Genomic DNA, 22,440 nt, shown 5'->3' on the forward strand with positions numbered 1-22,440 from the left:
TTTTAATACCAAAGTTACTGCATTGCAAAGTACCTTTTTTTTTTCACATTAACATTTTAAAATAGGAAACTATCTTATGACTACTGTTAAATGTAACTGTCTAGGTTTTAGGAAGAGGAGCAAGATGGGATATAGTTTTCATAGATTTTGTGAACGTAAATTTAGTCATGCATAGGAGATAATTGTTCATCTGATTTCAACTTCAAATATTATCTTTGGTAGGATAATATATGGAAGAATTATAATGTATTTAGGTATCTGTCACTTGTAAAGCATTTATAAAGATTGTACTATGATGCAGTATGAAAATTTATAAAGTTTTGTGAAGATAAATGAGTATGGAAAAAGAAATGAAAATGTAAATATACTAAAAAAATGAAGATTTAATACCACATGCATATTCTGTGGTTAAAAAAGAGAATCAAAGTGTTTTATGGGACCAAAGCTGGGAAAATGTATTAAAGTAAAAACTGTATTTTGATTTCTCACTGATGCTCCAAGAAATAAATTCTCTGCCTCTCTCAGAAAATACAATTAAAAGCAGTAGAAATTATGAAATGTTTCAGGATAGGCCAAAGAATTTCCTATGAAAGATTAATGTAAATGATTCAGGCATTGTGATGGTGCTAAATAGTTACCTGTCAAAAGTTGGAGGTTTTCAAGAGAATTACTTAACGTCTAGTGATACCTAACCCAAGTAAAAAGAAAATGATAAAAGTAATGAAAATTCAGATAAATTCCTAGCATTCTTTGATATTCCTCAAAATTATTTGGAGTCCTAAAAGTGCAATGTTGAGCAAATCATCGTAACACATGCTGTTTCTGGAAAAGGTAATGTAACTTTGAAGCCATGTATCAATACTGAATTATAGAAGTGATTTAAAAGAGTTTTGCAATTCAATGTGAAAAAGGCGTTGATTTGGACTTGGAGATAATAAAAAAGAGATTATACTTTTTTGGATAAATGCATGCTATTATCATTTTATTCAACAGAGCTTTGTATGATTTTAAAGCAGATCCTTTATTCTTTCCCAAAGCTATTACTAAGTCAATGCTAGGTCATACAATGGATGATGTTTTAGAATGAAAGAAGATTTTTGTTTCCTTGTCAAAGCTCATGCTAAAAAATCTCTTCAAATATCCTTATGTAGACAACTGTGTCTCCTCCATGGACACTTGCCTAATATTATTCCAGTGGAATAGCATTAGTTAGGAAAGGACAGATTACAGTAGTCTAAATCTCAGTGGTTTTAAAGCTTATTTTTTCATTCATGCTACATGCCCACTTTGACTTGGTGGGGATCCACTTCATGTTTCTCTCTCTGAAATCTGGGAAAATAAAAGTTTTAGCACTGCAATATTTAGAGCTCTGCAGGGGAAACCAGCAGATGAAGAATGGCCTAAGAAAACCATATGGTCCTGATATGGACAGGAGACAGGAAATACTGGGTAGAAGAGGGTAGCTCTGTGGCAAGCGCTCCACCCACAAGCCTGGGCCTACGGCCCTGCACGAGAACTTCACATCCCTGTTTTCCCACCCAAATGTTGCTCTTTCCGAAACCACCTTGGCCCGCCATATCCCCCACCTGTACCCATAAAAACCCTAAACTCTACTGGCAGAAGAGCAGAGCAGCATGGTGGAGAAGGAGAGAAAAGAAGAATCTGAATGTTGAAGAGACAGCTGGACAGTCGGAGACTCCAGGAGAAAATAATCTTCCCGCTCTCTTTTCCAGCTCCCCATCCAGATGAGAGCTACCTCCATCACACAGTAAGACCTCTGCATTCACCATCCTTCAAGTCTGTGTAACTTGATTCTTCCTGGATACCAGACAAGAACCCATGTACCAAGAGGGCAGGGTGTAAAGGGCTGTTATCCTGACTCTCCGCTGAGCTGGTTAACACTTAGAAATCTGTGGAAGGCAACTGCTAAAAAAGCATGAATTGTAACATAACCTTAGATGCTACTGTCTGGCTGGAGCAAAAAGCACTCGCCCCATCTGGGCACCCACTCACCTGCATGCTCCCCCTCCTGCAAGGGTTTGAGTGCAGTAGCCAGTTAGTGAGCCACACCCCTGTTGCAAGTCCTGTGAAGGGGTCCAGGGAACTCTCCTGCTTAGCCAGACCTAACTTACAATAGAATGGTGCCTAGAAGTAAAGGAGAACTGAAAACTGATACCAGTTCAACAACGACTACTTCAATGGCATACTTGCTTCCCATATATAAAAGTGTCAGGCTTGACTTGTCTTTTTGTTTTCCAGTAGGTAGCATGATCTAACCATACACTGAATAACATCTCATTGTTATTATAAATCACTGCAATGGTGGTAAAATAGATGGTCAGAATAGAAATGTATCTCCAAGCAGAAGATTCATCACGATTTGATGACTAGAGAGGAAGAAAAATGGTGCTGAGCTGCCAAAAATACATTTTAGTAAGTGGTCTCATCTTTGTCAGAACTCATTATCTTGCTAGAGATGGCAACTAGGTTTCATGCAGTAGATAACTAGGATAGTGATAGTAACCTGCAATATTCATCTGAAGAAGGATTCTGAGCCTGTGTCTATGTTAAATGGAAAAAAAAATGGAAATGACTAATTAACAATGTCTGGCATGGGCCCAGAAGCATAGAGGCAGAAACATTTTCTGTCCCTTTATATGACTGCTGAATAATATTCTTCACTTGTTTCTCTACATTTTAGCTTCCCTCATGCCTATTCCATAAGACCTGTCTGCTTATGCCTGTAATCCCAGAATTTTTGGGAGGCCAAGGTAGGAGGATACCTTGAGGCCAGGAGTTCGAGACTAGCCTGGGAAACACAGTGAGATCCCATGTCTACTAAAAATAAAAAGGTTAGCTGGGCGTGGTGGCATGCACCTGCAGTACCAGATAATTGGAAGGCTGAGGCTGGAGGAGCGTTTAAGCTCAGGAGTTTGAGGCTATTGTGAGCTATAAACAAACCACTGCACTCTACATTGAAAGAGAGAGATCCTTTGTCAAAACAAACAAACAAAAGGCAAATTTGTTTTCTTGTAGGACCTCCTATGGTAATCCAGAATCTTTTTTTCAGATGAGTTAGAAGTAGCCTTTAATAAAGGACAACATGTAATAGCATTTAATAAATCCTGAGAAAAATGGGATTGTGTGTGCCTATATTGCTAAAAGAAACCAGTTGGTGAAGCCAAATAGGCATCTTCGAGGTCCACCATGGTTTATGCTAGAAAAACTGATGAGTTTCATGGAAAAAAAAAAAAAAGACTAATGATATATCGACATCTGTCTGGCTTCTCTGCAAACCCATGTATTATTAATAATCAGACAGTCTCTCACATGATAAGCAGAAATTTGTAGTTATATTCTGAGACAAGACCAAAGTAGTTCATCACTCTATCAGCATTTATTGAGATTTTACAGATTGCCTGGTGGGAATTTGGAGTTGCATTTAGATGGTGAATAAATTCATGCTAAGCATAATGCCACTAGGCAGAATAGTCAAGTTCTTAGTTCCTCTGCTGCTGTTAATTTTTGAAAAAAAAAAAAAAAAAAAAAAGATAGAACTTATTACCACCATCATTTAAAGGCTTCAAGGGTATTGCTGGTGAATCTGTTCCTCCAAACTCTTAACGTGCTACTTAAAAAAATTAATTTGTAAATCATGAATACCTGCTTTTAAATCTTACTAGATTTTATTCTGAAGCACACTCAATAAAAATCTAAGTTTCAAATTGAACCAGAGTTACTAACCTATGAGGCTGCTACAAATGCCATGCTATGAGACGCCAGCAATTGAAACAAGGTTCTCTTTTCTTCTTAGATTGACAGGGTACTGCTTGAAAAAGAAATGTAGATTTTGCTTATTCTCAAGGGGTTTCAGGTGTGAGCAAAGCTACATTTTAAATTAATTTGAGAGAAAAGACCAATTTTATAGGTGAAAAGAACTACAGGTCATCTTTCTTGGTATTTCAGAAGAAAAAAGAAAAATAGAGATAGGATTACCTTTGTGTCTAGAATACAAAAAGCATTTTAAAGCAAATGTACACACAGGAGAATCATCTATTTAACTTTTTCCTTAAAGAAAATAGTACATTCAAAAGCATGATTTACTAGCCTGCCTATGTCCCTACATTAGATCTAGTAACTATTTACTGAATGAAATGGGCTTTTAATAAGCATGAAAATGGAATAAATTAAAAACCACCAGAGTATTAATATGTATTGAACTCTTCAGAATGGTATATTTTACCAAATTACAATATCATATGAGAGTTCGGCATGGTTGTCCAATTTAGCCATTCACCGATTTTCCATTTCTGTTTTCATTTTTGGTTAAAAACAGAGACACAGGCAATCCCTTCATGCATATAAAGCGCTCATGTGGGAACAACATCGAATGCCAGCTGGTTTTTGCTATCAATTTCATGTTTGTGCTACAGAGTCCAAAACCTCAATAGAAATACATTCTCTCAATCAATTTTAAACAGTAGTAAGCTCTCAAAATCTATTTGTTGAATGAATCCTTTTGAAATTTTATACATAGGCAAAGGTCTTTCTATGCGCACAGCACCACATATTTAATCAATCTGCAGGTCTTATAAAAGCTAATTTTGGCTGCAAATTTTACAGATGACCAAACTAAAAATGACTTAGACAATCAGGAAAAGGTATCATCTCTCACAGGAAGTCAGGAGGTAGATACTTTCAGGTTTAATTAATTCATGGCTTTGCATGGTAGTCATGGCTTTTCCCACCTTTCTGTTCTGCCATCCTGAATGTGTTGGCTGCTCTCCTTAAAATGTGACAGCAGTTCCAACTATCTCTCCCCACAAGGTTGGATTCAAGGCCAAAGAAAAGGCCTTTCTCTACATATTTCTTAAATATCTTTGTAAGAAAGTGGAACCTTTCTCAAACACCCACTCACTCCCAAGCAATGTTTCCCTCTGTCTCACTGGGCAGAATCTGTGCATATTCTCAGGCCTATGCCAGTCCTGGCAAGGGGAATGGAGTTACCAAGACTGGCTTGGATCCACACAGTGTTCTTTCTGGGTTAAAACCCATGTCCATCCATCAGGGTAAGTAAGAAAAAACAGGCAAGAGGCTGGGCGCAGTGGCTCATGACTGTAATCCCAGCACCATGGAAGGCCAAGGCAGGTGGATCACGAGGTCAGGAGTTCCAGACCAGCCTGGCCAATATGGTGAAATGCCGTCTCTACTAAAAATACAAAAATTAGCTGGGCATGGTGGGGATGCCTGTAGTCCTAGCTACTTGGAAGGCTGAGGCAGAAGAATCACTTGAACCCAGGTGGCAGAAGTTGCAACGAGCCGAGGTCATACCATTGCACTCCATCCTGGGCAACAGAGTGAGACTCCATTTCAAAAAAATAGAAGAAGAAAAAAGAAAAAAAAAGGGGCAAGAGAAAAGTTAGAGTGGCAACCAACGAGCAGTGATTAGCAACTACTGGGTATGTCTGTGTTTATATCAAGCTTTAAAAGGACCTTGAAATATGTATTCAACCAACATTTCCTGAGTGTATGAATGCTACTTCAACATGGACAGGGCACCATAGCCGCTGTTTGAATGAAAAAATTAATACTACATGGTTCTTGCTCTGAACAGAGTGGTTATAATCTGTTTGGTATAAAGGTAGGATTGGCAGAAAAATCTTTTCTTCCACAATTTGTCATGTAGCACTATTTAAGAAATGTTGGTCACCTTGAAGTGCGTTTTGGGAAATCTCTGATCTTTTCAGCCATCTAAAATTTCTCTGTTATAGTCTGTATGTTTGTGTCCCCTCCAAATTCATATGTTGAAATTCTAACCCTCAACGTGTTGGTATTAGGAGGCCAGGCCTTTGGGAGTGATTAGATCGCAAGGCAGAGTCCTGATGAATGAGATTACTGACTATAAAACAGGCCCCAGAGAGATTTCTAACCTCTTCTACCATGTGAGGACATAGAGAGAAGGTGCCATCTATACATCAGGAAACAGGCTTTACCAGACACCAAATCTGCTGATGTCTTGATCTTGAACTTCACAGCCTCCAGAAATGTGAGAAATAAATTTCTATTGTTTAAGTTACCCAGTTTGCAGTTTTGTTATGGCAGCTTCAGCGGACTAATGTACCCTCTTTATGTAGATTTATTAACATTCCTTGGGTGTTTTTCCTGTTTTTAAAATTATTCAGTATATGCAAACAAACAACAGGATACCGGATAGGATGATTACACCTCTGTCATGAGGTTTAATGAGACTAAACTTCATTGTAAACTGAGTCACAACCCATGTTTTAGTCTCCATCTACTTTCTCCAGTTCAAATTTCCAGTCCAACACTCAACATATTCTTCACCACTGTTCCACTAGATCCAACATCCATCTCCATTACAAAAAAGATGGTCAGCACTTTGGGAGGCCGAGGCGGGTGGATCACGAGGTCAAGAGATCGAGACCATCCTGGTCAACATGGTGAAACCCCGTCTCTACTACAAATACAAAAATTCAGCTGGGCATGGTGGCGTGTGCCTGTAATCCCAGCTACTCAGGAGGCTGAGGCAGGAGAATTGCCTGAACCCAGGAGGCGGAGGTTGCGGTGAGCCGAGATAGCGCCATTGCACTCCAGCCTGGGTAACAAGAGCGAAACTCCGTCTCAAAAAAAAAAAAAAAAAAGATGGTCAATGTTTAATTTTTAAGAGCACCATCGATAAGACCCTTGGCATCTGTTAGAGTGGCTGTTTTGTAAAGTACCATGACTGCCATTTATATCTCCAGAAAGATTGGAAAATCTACTACAGTGACTACTGCTGTTCTCACAAAACAGGGGTTTTCTATAAAAAAAAAAAATAGAGTACTTTGTGCTATGATATGGGAATGGAGGAAGGGAAAGAAGATTCCTTGGGTCAAGCATTGAGACAGAAAATTTAACATGTGCCATTTTATTGATTCTGCCTGTAAAACTCACCCTTTACCTTGTCCCCTAAGCCCCCCCGCCCCCCGGCACCATTTCCCAGACTGAAAGCTTCTGGAAAATAAAGACTGGGATTCATTCAGTGTTGTATCCGAACCTAGTAAGAGGTAATAGGAGGGTTTCAATTAATATTTATTGAACTAATGAAACTCAATATTCTTGAGGTAAGATGCTTCCACGCATTTACATATGAGTAAACAGTACTGAAGAAGTTAAGCAAGTGGTCCATTTGTTAAATGAGTGGGTTCATTTGCAGTTTCGAAATCAGAATTCACAAATCCTGCAGTCAAACTCATGATGTGATCTTGTTAGACTGCTTCTGTATACAAAGATGTCTTTTGGGGGATCTGCCCAACTCATATGATAAAACCTTCTCTGTGAATTGCAATCCAGGTGGGCCCCAGATGGCCCTATTCTTTAGGGGTGAGCCCTGGACATCAATGTTTGCACCAGTCACTGTGCTCCTGGTCCTCATACTTGTCCTTTTATGTCTCCCTCTTATGCCCCAAGGGTAGTCTACCACTTCTTCATCTGTTAACATTTCTAATCCTGCCTCTCTTTCACAAACTGTTTTGATTCTTTTTCTCATTTAATGTATTGTGTTGTATAGGTGCTGTTGCCTATTTATGCCTCTTTCCTTACTGGACTTTTTAGTTCTTTAGGAAAGGAGCTATGGCTCTGCTTCTTGATCCTTGTCTTCCAGACACAATGGCCTGGCATGTCCTTCTCTGCTCCAAGCACTTCCTTGCCTTGGGACCTCCTTAGAATGAAGATGGTGCCCTCGGCAAAGAATGCTTACCCTCTATCTCCTCACCAGGAAAACCCTTTTTTTATGGGGCATCATTTCTCTCTATCATTGCAGGCAGTTCTTTTCCTTAAAAACACACATCCTACTTTGTATTATATATGTGGATTTTATTGTTTCATATCTGGTTCTTCTAGCGAACAAAAAGCTTTGAAAGGATAAGGATCACGTTTGTCTCGTTCAATTTTGTATGGCCAGTACCCAGCACAGAGTTGGCATAGAATAAATGCTCAATAAAAGTTCACTGAATAAATTCATCCTTGAATCTCAAATGTATAAAATGCTTGGCACAGATGAGGCCCAGTAATATCTGAGAAATAAATTATTCAAGGATTATAAAAGAAAAAATACTCTTCCTCAGAGTCAACCAAATTCTGCCACATTATTACTTTTACCCATTTAACCAAAAACTATTAACATATTTATTTAGCATGTATTATTTTGTGCAAAGTACAATTGCAGACATGATAGAGGCAGAGAGAAAAAAGCCATAAATCTATGAAAGTGATATATATAGCTGGAAAATCAAACATATTTAATTATGAATGTCAACTCCAAAAATGTTAAGATTCTTTCTGAAATAGTGTGTTGAAAAGTTCTTTGAGGCTGTAGATATGACCTGAGGGAAAGATTATCATGTATAATTATTAGTTCCTATTCAGAGCATGGAAGAGAGACAAATCGCTGCCCGCATGTTATATTTTCTGTCTATTATAGAAGGGCTGATAGAAATGAACTTTAAAAAATAAAAGTGTATTTGGAGTGTTCTCTACTCTTTCTAGCTGTGTGTCTTTGGGAAAAAAATCACCTAAACTAGATGTCAGTTCCTTCATCTGCAAAATAGTGATAACATTGACATCTCCATGGGGCTGCTGTAAGCACCAAAAATAAAAAATATGGAAATGTTTTACTCAATGTAAAAGAGTCTGCCAACATCAATAAGCTAAACAGATGCACAGAAAAAAATAACACAAATGAGTAAATAAACACCAAACAAATTTCTAGGCAGCAAACATCTTAGGAGTTCAGAATATGGAGAAGCAGTTTCCTGGGCTGATTTATTGCTTCAGAGAGTAGAAGCAACATATGTAATAAAATGTAGAGATGGAGATATAACCTTAATGCTGTATTTTAAATTTGGCCTTCCTTGACACTATTTCTAGGTATGTTAGGCCCTGCAGCTATTTCATTAATTTTTTTCTAATAAGTTTGAGATGACTGTGACTGTCGACATAATACTGAAAATATGAACTCCATAAAGTATGACCTGACTCTATCCATTTAATCCTTCTCAAACATATTACAAGTGATTTATTGATAGCTTCTAAATGGAAGTAAAAAATGGAAGATATGTTTCAATTAAATAAGAATAATATTTATGACCAACATATAAGTATTAATAATAGCAATATATTTTTATTACATCACATATGTATTTTAAATAGGTACCTTATACACATTAAAGAACATAATAAATGTTTTTAGATAGAAGAGGCAGTGGAAAATATACTTTTCTATTTAGGGCAATAAATATATTTTGGGAGTACTGGGCTTAGAAAATAGTCATATTTTATATATTATTTTTCTTATGCATCTACCTAATTGCCAAATTTCATATCTCTCCTAATATTACATTACTCCCTGTATAGACTTGTGCTACTGGTCAACAATTCTGTTTGAATAATTTCAAACAGATAGGAACTATAATGCTAATATAAAAGTATCAAGTTCATTATTATTATTATTATTATTATTTTGAGATGGAGTCTTGCTCTGTCACCCTGGAGTGTAGTGGCATGATTTTGGCTCACTGAAACCTCTGCCTCCCAGCCTCAAGTGATTCTCCTGCCTCAGCCTCCCAAGTAGCTGGGATTACAAGTGCCCGTTACCATGCCCAGATAATTTTTGTATTTTTAGTAGAGATGGGGTTTCACCATCTTGGCCAGGGTGGTCTTGAACTCCTGACCTCTGCCTCCCAAAGTGCTGGGATTACAGGCGTTAGCCACTGTACCCAGCCAAATTCATTATGTTTAACTTCAGTTCTGAAAATGCATATAATCTATAGTTAATGAAAGAAACAAAATCCTGGATTAAGGAATACATTTTTCTAGGCAAGCTCTTGGGTAATGCTACTCAAAGCACCTGTCTGCTATATGATGAATACCTTGAGCCAAGTTGAAAATCAAAACATACTGCTTCCTTCATTGACAATTTCTTGTTCCAAAAAACAATTTTAGCAAGCGAAATAATGTATCTGGGGTCATAATCTACATTTGGTACAAGTGCTTTATCATTTTGTGGATCAAAAGCAAAGGGTACATGCAATGGCAGCTAGTCCATGGATCCTATCTGAGCTTCACTGGTCTACAGAAAACTACTAGAAATGGACTGATTCTCTTCAGTGTGATCTTCTGAATAACTAGTCTTATTAGTCAATTATTCTAGAGCTGCCTTGCACAGCATTGTTTTGAGAGAGAACAGTGGCCAATTTATAAGTGTAGGATATGGTAGATTGCATTATTGTTCGACTTCTTCACCTTTCTCTAGTTTCCACACTCTTTGCCATGTGACTTTGTAGTACTTTCTCTAGAGTCAACCACTTTATTTTCCTGTCGCATTGATACTGAGGCTGGGAATGTGAATTGATTGAGACAACAGAATGCAGGCAGAAAGAAGTATTGGGTACTAATTGTGAGTCTAAGCCTTAGGAGTCATCCACTCTTTCTACTTGACTCTCATGCTTCTGCTGCTGCCATGAGAAGCATATGTATTGGGTAGCCTATTATGCCAAGGATAAAAAGCATAAAGAGCAGATCTATATCCAACCTGATTCTGGGAGCCAGCACCATTCAATACTAGTGTAGGTCTGTCAAACTCAGCTTGACTTCAACATAAGAGAGCATAAACGATTTCTGTTTTAAGCCAGAGTTTTGGGATGGTCGTTATATAGTTTATTCTGCTAACAGCCAACCAATTCACATTAGAACAGCACCTTCCAAAGCTTGGGTGGAAGAGGGCTGCTGAGATGGATAGTATTGGTGGGGAATACTAACACCTTGGGTACAGACATAGAGGAAGAAGTATTAATGGCTAGGTTTATGAGTAGCACATTCAGGAAGGTGTAAAAAACCCCTTAATTTCACAAGTGCTAAGAATCCTATCAAGACTTTAATACGAGGAAACAACGATTCTTCCTTATTTTCTATCCAAAAAACTATTGTAGCAAAAACAGAACATAATGCACAAAGACCAGTACTTCATTAATGAAAGAAGAATGTTTCAAACAGGAATATAATAGAGATTTGAATCATTTACTATAAAGAGTAGGGATTTTAAGCTAATAGTAGAATATCTGCAGGCTAAAATATATTGAGATATACTCTTCAGTTTACTGTCTTAAAATAGTCATGCTAAAGTAAAAGTAGAGTTTGTATTTCACACTGTGGACTCAATGGATCTATCCTTTGTGTTCTTCCTTCAAGTTCTAACATAATAGGCTCCATTGGGATACTGTTCAAGATTAAGGGTTGGACTCAACAGTCTTAAAGAAACAATTGCATTAGTTTATGTAGGCTCTGTGCATAGACTGGACAAATAGAACTTCTTATAGAATAATGCTTTTGTAATTATTGTTTGGAAGTATGACATTACAGTAACATATACAATCTGCAGCACAAATAAAGAATGAATTTTACCCCTCCAATTTCCTAAGGTCAATTTCCAAAATACTTGATTCCAACCACATTAGTTTGTCTCAGTTTGTTTTTACTATGTTAAGCCAAAATTTAGTGTATATATTTGAACCTTAACAGATACTTAAACTTAGATATATATGTTTATATATATATACATACTATAAACAAAGTATGTGTGTATACATATATATGTATATATGTACAAAATTTAGTGTGTGTATATATGTACATATGTGTGTACACACACACACACACACACACACACAAATATTCTAAGTTTACAGGCTATTTTTGTTGTTGATAAAGTTTCCTGAACACTGTGGGTAATAACTATATAAAAATGTAAAATTTGTTTTTTTTTCCTGAAAGGTTTATTGGTTTGTACTTCCAGATAGTGAAAACTGAAAACTACGGAACAATGATTGCCCAAGGAACAAAACATATACACGAACCTTTGATTTAGAAACCATAGCCAAACTCTGTGTTAGCTCACTTAATAAAGTGACTACAATCATTTCGGGGGACTCCCCAGGGTGAAATGTTCCACTTTTTATAGCTTGGTATACAATTAAAAATCTGCTGCAACTATGACCTTGAGTATCTCCTCAAAAAATGTATAGTTAAATAACCAAACTCTCTAGTACATAACAGCTGCAAGGTAAGCAACAGAAAGCACCATCTGAGAAGTACTTTATGTACATCTTTCTGAACTATAAACTTCTTTGCTCTAATGCATTTCAAATAGAATGTCAGCCATCCTGGCTTTTCAGGAAGCTCCTGCTATCACAAGCTTCAATGGTCCTTTTGCAATTAAGGTGAGGTTTCTGCCATTTCACTCAATCCACGAAAGACAGATTTATATAATCACTCCAGAAATGTTCCTTTCCACTAGGTAAGATTTAAGAAGTGTTGATTTTGAGTACAAGAGAAAAAAAGATGCTTATTCTTTATATCAATAGTTCTGGTTTCAGAATATAAAAGCACACTATCGATCCATTCTTAGTAAATTGTACAATTTATCATACTGTCCAGTGTTACTATCACGTAAACACAATCTACTGTTAAGAAATGTCACAAAACTTTTTCATGAAACACATTATGTAGCCATAGAATAAAGATTAAGCAAACATGATCTGGAGATTTGCGCAGCATTTTTCTTCCAATGATGAAGTATTACAGCTACCAACTATCACATGGAATTTCATGGGTTGGAAAGAAGCCATCACAGCTTACGCATTTACTGAATAACTTCTAGGACCAATTTCTCTGTTATATCTAAAAGTCAAATTCAGAGCAAAATGACCATAAGATGTGCTTCTATCAATCATTAGACATATTTTAATATACAAACATTGCTAATGGACAAAAAGATGGACAAACTTGGGACATACTGACTTCCATTAATATGATGCCAAGCATTTCCCCAACAGCTTTTCTTTAAACAACATCTTATAAACTTAAACATATGCCATACATGTAACATTAACTAAAGCTCTCAGGAAAAAATGTCACATGACTGAAGAGGTGCTTTCCTTTCAGACTCGTAGATGAAAAGGTCTCATAAAATGTATTGACACTGAGTATCAAAAGAAGTTTTCATCTTGGGTTATAAATTAGGACAAAATAGGTAAATCAAAAGGATTACTATTTCCAAGTATATGCTTTAAGGATACATTTGAATATGAAGGTACTACACGCAAAAAAAAATGAAAGAAGAGTTTTATTCATCAGTAATCATGCTGCTGTAGATGTTTCACATGTAAAATAAATGGTTAGAGTACATGAATTTTCCTCAAAGAACCACAATGAGTTGACAGAATTGCATACAAATAACTGATACTTAAGTTTGTGTCTCTCTAGTGTTTGCTAATAGTCACACAACTGCATGTTTCCCTCAATGACAAACTGCATGTAAGATAGAAGTCCCAGAAGATCATAACATTGTATTTTTACCGTACTTAAGTTTAGATACACAGTATCATTGTGTTCAGTTGCCTACAGTGTTCAGTACAGTAACATGTCATACAGGTTTGAAGCCTAGAAGCCATAGGCTATACCATATAGCATTGTAGATTACGTAGTTTTGGGGAAGTCCACTCTATGATGTTCACACAATGATGAAATCACCTAAAGATACATTTCTCAAAAGTATCCCTGTTATTAAGTGGTGCATGGCTATACTGTCAAAGCAATGAGATAGACACATAAGTGTCTGTCAAAAATGTGCATACAAATAACCTATTTGCACACGTAAGTGTCAAATCTATATAATCTCTATTGGAGAACAGATCTCAAGAAGTTGTGGGCAGAATATGGAGCATGTTATATTGCTACCAAGTTATATTGCTCAATTTAACTGAATATCATAAGCGATTGATACTTTAGAATAAACCCCCAAGTCAATGCTACGTGTATTTTTCAGGAATCAACAGGATATCAACATTGAGATCCTTTTATAAAGCATAAAGAAACTTTTGCACAGAACTAAAAGTGTCAAAGTAGGGACTCAAACGTCGGCACATCCAAAGCCCATGCCCTTAGGACTTATGCCAAACTATCAGACTGATATATTTTATTATATATTGTAATTAGTAATTACACATATATAATACAAAAGTTTGAGATCTTCTGACAGACACTTTTAAATCTGAATCAGCCAATTTAGAGCAACAGTTGAGAACACTGTTGTAGAACATGCAGTATTAAAGTTACACACCAAAATGGAACCTTGACCAGGCACCAAGATTTTGACCAGATGGTATGGTATGTAAATCCGCTGTGTCTAGCTTTCTGTCAAATTTACATGAATTGTTTGAGACTCTAGAAAAAATTACTTGAGAAAAACAAACACAACACAATGGATGCAATGGATAAAATATGAAACCCTCCCACCCCGGCCAAATTCAGTTCTTGTTTGTTTCTCCTCAGAAGCTGACACGGAGACAAGGATGTAGACACAAGCGTCTTTATTTGAACGGTCATCCCAGGAAGTACAGGTAAGAACGTAGACAGACTGAGACCAGGATAAGACCAGAGAGTTTCCCTAAGGGCATGAAAGCCCCAGCATTTCCTTGCTGAGGCAGCATGAGCAAGCTTCCCAGGGGCAGAGAAAGTAAGACCCAAGGGCACTGGAAAGGGGAAGCTGTCAGCATTTGTAGGAACATAAACGTGAGCACAGGGTGATGAGGCAGGGCAGCAACAGTGTCTGCTTCAAAAGAACAAGCATCACAGAGTCACAGTGCTGCTCACTCACTCGTCTGTCTTTCTAAAGAAATGATGAGCTTCCAGTCTCTAGAAAGCAGAGGTAAAGTCTTTCTAAACATGCTGTCCTTATTTTGACCTTTTCTCTTGGACTCACTCATATATCTGTTAGGTACCAAATGGGCTTTCTACGGAGGATCTGAGAGAGTCTTTGCATTTCTGCACCCTGTACCGGGACAGGAAGGGTGGAAGCTGGGGTAGGTAGGGCTGTGTTCCTGCTGCTTCTGCCATTGCTCCCATTGCTCCCAACTCTGCAGCCACAGTGATAGCCACACTATCATCTCTGATCGCCATCTGCTGAATACTGTATTAGAAGAGGCTGGTCTCTGCCCATGAATGTGCCTATATAGGTGGTTTCTCTTCATGCTTCTCAGACTATGCTTTCCTTCCTTCTATTTTGGTTCTAATCCATGCCATCTGGAAAGGAAGCCTGATCCTTGGCCATTCACACAAAGCAACAGGGAATTAATTGTCTTCTAATAATTTCAGAAGTGAGGTTTTTGCACCTTAAGATCTATGGTGAATGGAAGAAAACACTAGACATTTAATTTGTATATATATTAACTGAACCATTTATAATTTCTATCCATTTTATATCTTATGTTATAAAATATGACATATAGTTTATAAATATACAAATACTGACTGTAACCAAAAAACATTTTTTAAACCAATGATGCACACCACTACAAAAGTTTGAAGCTCCTGCTTTGAGATAATTCATCTGTTACCCCATGACCACAGATCAATGACCTCTGTCAAAATCCCATTTAAAAACATTCCAGTTTTTAAAGGAATGTTTGGATGGCTGCTATCACTTGTCTAGAGCAGTCCCCTAGGTTTGAAAACCTCATGGCCTCATGGTTGCAGTCTCCAGTCCAAATGACTCTGGGCATTCACTCTGAAATGTTTAATCTGTTTAACTCTGTAATTTGATTTGGAGATTTGGTTTAAAAAAAAAAAAAGCCTTTGAGGGAAGTGTCCTGTGGACTGAGACTCTTTCATTGTTCAATCCATCATATAACCTTACCCAACAGTGATTCCAAATAGTAACTTATGGGATATATTATACTTATATTCTTGACATCAAGTTTAACAGTTTTGTTGCACACAAGATAAGCCATATTAACCTGACTTAATGTGCTATATTTTTTCACTATTAATTATGATGAACAGATTGTCTTTTCATTGTGTTGTGTCTGCTTAACAATTCTATAAGCACCTTATGAACAAACACCTTGTCATGTACTTTCTTTAACCTTCAAGAACACCTTGCAGACTGCTGTGGTTAAAACTGACATTAAATAATATGACAAAATAATATGCCAGGAAAGGATGTATTTATTCAACTTTTGAAAGTTGCTCCCTGGTTTTTAAACAGATTTGGTGATCAAGATTGTTATGAACCACCTGCCTCATCCTGGAATGAATGCAAGGTTGAAGGGAGCTGTGACAGTTCTGACAGCACCTGGTCCTAGTTAATAAGGTGTTAAAAAATAATCTACATATTTTCTTTAGTATTTAGAAATTCCATCCTCTTGTCTTACTTTTCCAGATTATTAATTATTGTTTTCACTCATACAAGGAAAACACGACATACTTTGGTAGAGTGCTTTTCTATTTACAAGACAAACTCAAATTATCCATTAAGTCCACACCAAAATCCTATGGAAAAGAGATTATTGTCATCATCCCCATTTTACATAAGAGGATAATGAGGCTCAGATAAATTAATGCTTTGTCCAAGGACATTCAGATAAAAAGTGACAAATCCAGGACACTTAAGCTCTACTTTTGTGATTTCAAAGCTACAACAGGCTTTCTATGGTACTGATTTGTATATCTTATCCAGTTCTTGTGTGTGTTTATGTAACTATTTTTTCAGAACTGCAGATATAGAATACTGTCCTTTTATTAAAAATAGAATAGCATACATTGATGAAATTTTAATACTAGTTTTTAATAAATATCTGTATTTTGTTTACTCTTTTTGGTCACAAGGCCAGATTGAATTGATATTTTCAAAGAACAGATCTCATGGCCTCTTGGTAAGAAGTTATAGCTTAGAGCCTATTATATTAAAAAGTATAGCATGGATTCCTTTTTCTTAGGAAGGCAACTTGTATTTAGGATAATCCTAGTTGGTTTAGATTACAAAACCCAATATCATAAAGGGATGATCTTACCTAATACTGTAACAGAGAAGGTACAGATCTGAGGCTAACTGCTAGATACATTTGCTACATCCATCCCTACAAACACAAATTATGCTTCTTAGTTGAATTTGTTCTCTTTTCTGTTTTTGTTTTTGCTTTTTTTTTTTTTTCCAGGCTGGCTTGCTGCATATTGAGGAGCTGATGATCCTGTTTGCTTTCAATTTTCTATAAAAAAATGGTCTCAGAGCCCAATTTTAATATCAGAAACCTCAACTACAGTGGGGCTTCATTTTTTGATGTCAGTTTAATGCCAGTATATTTCATTTGTGTAAATAGTAATTTACAAGTTATCCTTGGAACACTGGGTTCTTGTCTCTTAGCCACAGGCATGAAGGGGCCACCACAACCCTATATTCTAGGTACAAAACACTGCAGTAAGAACATGAAATAAAATCAAGTCTTGATTCACAGTTTATAGTGCTTAAAGTTATTCTGGAGTAAAAAAAAAATGCAGAAAAATAAAAGACAAAAACAGTTTGGTTAGGGTAGCCTGAGAGATTTCAGTTCCATTTCATTTAAGGTTTATAAAAGAAAAAAAGTCAATGATACTATCTTCTCTCTCTTCAGCATCATAAATTGGTTCCCTGATTTTGAAAGCTAGAGTACGTGGTTGCTCTGATTAGTTCCTGTCCTCTGGAGGCCTCCAATGACTTCTGTGAATAAGCAGCACTAAAATATTTTACCAATACATCAGTAAACAAGAGCATATCAGCAGTTAAGCACATTTCATAAGCTGAGTGAAATAGAATATTCATAAGTGGAATGGAACAGAGGATGGGCATGGGAGTACCATATCTTTCAAAATAGAGAGACTACCTGCAGAGACATTAATGTTCCCAAGCCATTTAAAAAAATAAAAAAGAAAATGCTATGGACTATGTACCATTGGGATGATCTAAGAAGAAATTCTCCTTCTATACAGGCTGCTAAATTTAATTTTTCTGAGGAAAAATACGTGAGTTGATTTATCTTTTATTTGTTATTTCAAAAAGTGAAGCTTTTGTTGATCAGGCTTTGTTTTTCATTTTCATGGTTGGAATACACTTAAATTCTATAGACAGATGGGCTTTAGCCATGCTAATTACTATGATAATCAATTAACTCTGCTGCTGTTGAGAATAGAGAAAGCTACATAAAAAAAATTTAAATTTTGTTTTTTATAAGACAGTTGTAGAAACATTACCTATCATGTATGTAATTCATAAAATATCCAAAGACCATGTTATGGTACAATTAAAAAAAAAGAATTCTTTGGAATCTTTCTATACACCCTGTCCTATTTGGAAGCTAACAAATTTCATTCTACAAAGACTGACCCAAAATGTCACCATAAATAAAGTGATGTGACATAAAACTCCCTTTAGAGGTGTCTTGGCCAGTAGCTAAATCTTTTCTGCTTGGGTGGACTGCATGCTATTACTCTGTACTGTAAGGTTGAGTCTCATGTCACAGGAGTGTATGTGAATAACATAAAAAGTGCTTATTTTGAAAGTTTTATTTATTTATTCATTTTATTATTATTTTTTGAGACGGAGTCTCGCACTGTCACCCAGGCAGTAGTGCAGTGGCATGATCTCGGCTCACTGCAATCTCTGTCTCCTGGGTTCAAGCACTTCTCTTGCCTCAGCCTCCTGAGCAGCTGGTATTACAGGTGTGCGCCACCACACCCAGCTAATTTTTTTTGCATTTTTAGTAGAGATGAGCATTCACCACATTGGCCAGGATGGTCTCAATCTTCTGACCTCGTGATCCGTGTGCCTCAGCCTCCCAAGGTTTTGGAATTACAGGTGTTAGCCACCATGCCTGGCGAGAGTTTTATTGTATGATAGATAAGTGTGTGGTAGTATCAAGAATTTCATAAAGTTAAACTATGATATCTCCTAATTATAGGCTGGACATCCCTAAACCATAAAACTGACATCCAAAAAGCTCAAAAATCCAAACTATTTTGAGCACCAACATGATGACACAAGTGGAAAATTGCACACCTAACCTCATGAGAGGGGTCTTAGTAAAAATGTAAGTTAAAACTGCATTTCATGCACAAAATTATTGTATAAAATTACTTTCACGCTATGTGAATAAGGTGCACATGTAACATACATACATTTCGTGTTAGTCTTAGGTCCCATTTTAAAGATATCTCATTATGTATAAGGAAATATTCCAAAACTTCAAAAAAACTCTGAAATTTCAAACATTTCTGGTCTCAAGCATTTCAGATAAGAGAAATTCAACCTCTATATACATTCACATTAAAACCACCCATAAATAATTTTGGAGATCCCCGATGCAAACAACATCCACCTAGTTTCAAATAAAATATCTCCATAGGCTGGAGAATAATAAAGGCAAGGTTGAAGGGCAATGAAATGTCAAAGTCTTGAAGAAATTTTCACTAACTCTGAAGTAGATGAAGGTGAATTGAAAAGAATACCATTCAGATTTCAATTCAGGGCACCGCTCATGCTTGTCGTCAGGAAATAAAGACTATCTCTTCACTAACGGAAAGAAATACGGCATTCATTATTTTTTGTCATCAATGTGAGGAAATCTTAGGATGAGACAGCCACTTTTTGAGAAGGCCAGGCTACTCTTCTTTCCCTACACCAGTCCTATCATCTTAATGCATCCATTTGGTTATACATCTACCAGGAAAAAACATGAAGAGAAAAGTGTACATTCATGCAAAGAGAAAGAGATCAAGGAAAGGATTGCTCCTTGGAACCCAGACAAGTATACTATAACCATGGTTAAATTGACCAAATCATTCTTCCAGGCCCACTTCAGTGGTACTTCCTCCAGTGAGCATTCTAGATAATTTCATTCACTCCCTGAACCCCACCTTATCCCAAACAAATAACCTCTACCTTCTCCTCTAAGCAACCACAGCTTTTAATTTACACATGTCTCATAACCCATTAATTTCTATTACACCTTATATTAACTCAAGATGAAATAAAGCCTTAACTGTAAACCCCAAAAATAAAAACCCTAGAAGAAAATCTAGGCAATACTATTCAGGACATAGGCATGGACAAAGATTTTATGATGAAATCTCCAAAAGCAATTGCAACAAAAGCAAACTTTGGCAAACGGGATCTAATTAAGCTAAAGAGCTTGTGCACAGCAAAAGAAACTGTCAACAGAGTGCACAGACAACCTACAGAATGGGAGAAAAATTTTGCAGTCTAAACATCTGACAAAGGTCTAACATCCAGGATCTACAAGGGAAAAAAAACAACCCCATCAAAAATTGGGCAAAGGACATGAACACACACTTCTCAAAAGAAGACATACATGTGACTAACAAACATGAAAAAGGCTCAATCATCACTGATAATTAAAAAAATGCAACACAAAACCACAATAAGATGCCATCTAATATCAGTCAGAATGGCAATTATTTAAAAGTCAAGGAAACAACAGCTACTGGCAAGGTTGCTGAGAAATAGGAATGCTTTTACACTGTTGGTGGGAATTTAAATTAGTTCAACCATTGTGGAAGACAGTGTGGTGATCCCTCAAAGATTTATAACCAGTAATACCATTTGACCCACAATCTCATTACTGGGTATATACCCAAAGGAATATAAATCATTCTATTATAAAGACATATGAACACATATGTTCATTGCAGCACTATTCGAAATAGCAAAGACATGGAATCAACCCTAATGCCTAACAAAGATAGACTGTATAAAGAAAATGTGGTACATATACACCATGAAATACTATGTAGCCATAAAAAGGAATGAGATCATATCCTTTGCAGGGACATGGATAAAGCTGGAAGCCATTATCCTCAGCAAACTCACATAGGAACAGAAAACCAAACACCTCATATTCTCACTTATAAGTGAGAACTGAACAATGAGAGCACATGAACACAGGGAGAGGAAAGACACTCATTGGGGTATGTCGGGGAAGAGCATGGGTGGGGGAGAGCATGAGGAAATATAGTTAATGCACACTGGGCTTCATACCTAGGTGACCGTTTACCTATGTAACAAATCTGTATATCCTGCACATGTACCCTGAAACTTAAAATAAAATAAAAATAAATAAACACAGATCTATACAACAACAAAAATAATAGATAAATACCTGAAGAAATATATGTTATTCATTCATGACTGTTCTGGCACAATTTATTGTACTACTGTAAAGCAAATGAAAGAATAGTGAAAACAATGGTTATTTAACCTAAAGGTACAGCTTTTAAAATTCTTCATCTTTTCTAAATTGCACTGGAAATCTCAAGTGATGATTTTATTATCTTAATAAGTCTTGATTACATGCTAAAGGTAATACCAGGCACATACTTAAAAAAAATCCCAATGTAGCAAGCGGATGTATTCATTTAGCATGGTTTAATTATTGTACATGTTATTAATGACATTTATACAGATATTCTATATTTTTCACTAAAAAGGCTATTATTTTGCTTAGTAAAGCAAGAGATAGTACTTTAAATATCAACTAGCAGTTGAAACCATCAGTTATATGGATTTTTTTTTGTCACATTAAGTTTTTAGAAAGAGGCAAATTATAAAAGGTATTGAGGGTTTATTCGAAAAAAATAACTTTGGGGTTATTTACTTGGCTAGAATAAAATCAGTACCATCTCTTCTATTTTCTGGGCATTTAGGCCATACAATTAGAATTGATTTCTGAGTGATAGCCTGGAGACTCTGCAGGAATCTCACTTATCAAAAAAGATTTAATTATGTTCTTATATTGTACTCACTAAGGGAGAAAAGTAAGGGAATATACTTCACAAAGAATTCCTCAAGAAAAGTTTTGGGAACCTCAGTTATTTAGATTTACACATCTCAATATTTCAGATCATCAGTTTCTTAACAGACTATATGATAGGGACTTACGGTATAACAACAGTTTATGTTTAGGAATATATATATATATATATATTTATATTTATATATATTTATATTCCTATATATATATATTTATATTTCTCTATATATGTATATTCCTTAACATAAACTGTTGGAGTTTATCTATCTATCTATCTATCTATCTGTCTATATATCTCCAGTGATCTCCAAATTTATTATACAATCAGAAGAGGTTTTCATTTAAAATTTGAGTTGGTAGAATTATACATCTGGTATTCGATTCACAAACCATCAATCATGCTGAGTAAAATGAAAGAATCAAATAATGTATACACAGAAGTACTAAACACAGGAGACTATGTTTTTTCCAGGCTCTTTTGCAACAGAGATTTAAGACCTGGATGGATGCTGGACTATGGAATCCAAAGGATCTCTGCCAACCCTGACATCCTGTGACCTATGGAATGATGACAGCTCATTGGCCAGACCTTGAGGCTTTTTGCTTTCCAGTGTCTGTTCTCAGTAAAAGGTAAAATGCTGAAAACCACACAAACGTAAAATGATACCCAAAATAAAGAATTACAGGGAAATAATAAAACATATCACATAGAATTTAAATATGTTCAGTATCAAGGCAATGGTAT

At 36.2% G+C, this 22,440-nt stretch overlaps 1 protein-coding gene across 1 annotated transcript in view; it reads right to left on the bottom strand.

Annotated features, from left to right (window-relative positions):
• Window positions 1-15,015, bottom strand: part of PDGFD (platelet derived growth factor D) — a 114,592-nt gene extending 99,577 nt beyond the window's left edge. Inside the window, exon 1 of the mRNA XM_037744401.1 lies at window positions 14,838-15,015. Within this exon, the coding sequence (XP_037600329.1) occupies window positions 14,838-15,015 (178 nt within the window). The remainder of the gene's footprint in view (window positions 1-14,837) is intronic.
• Between the last annotated feature and the right edge of the window lie 7,425 nt (window positions 15,016-22,440).

The sequence above is a fragment of the Cebus imitator genome, unplaced genomic scaffold (genome assembly GCF_001604975.1).
Source record: "Cebus imitator isolate Cc_AM_T3 unplaced genomic scaffold, Cebus_imitator-1.0 Scaffold171, whole genome shotgun sequence".
NCBI classification, from domain to species: domain Eukaryota; kingdom Metazoa; phylum Chordata; class Mammalia; order Primates; family Cebidae; genus Cebus; species Cebus imitator.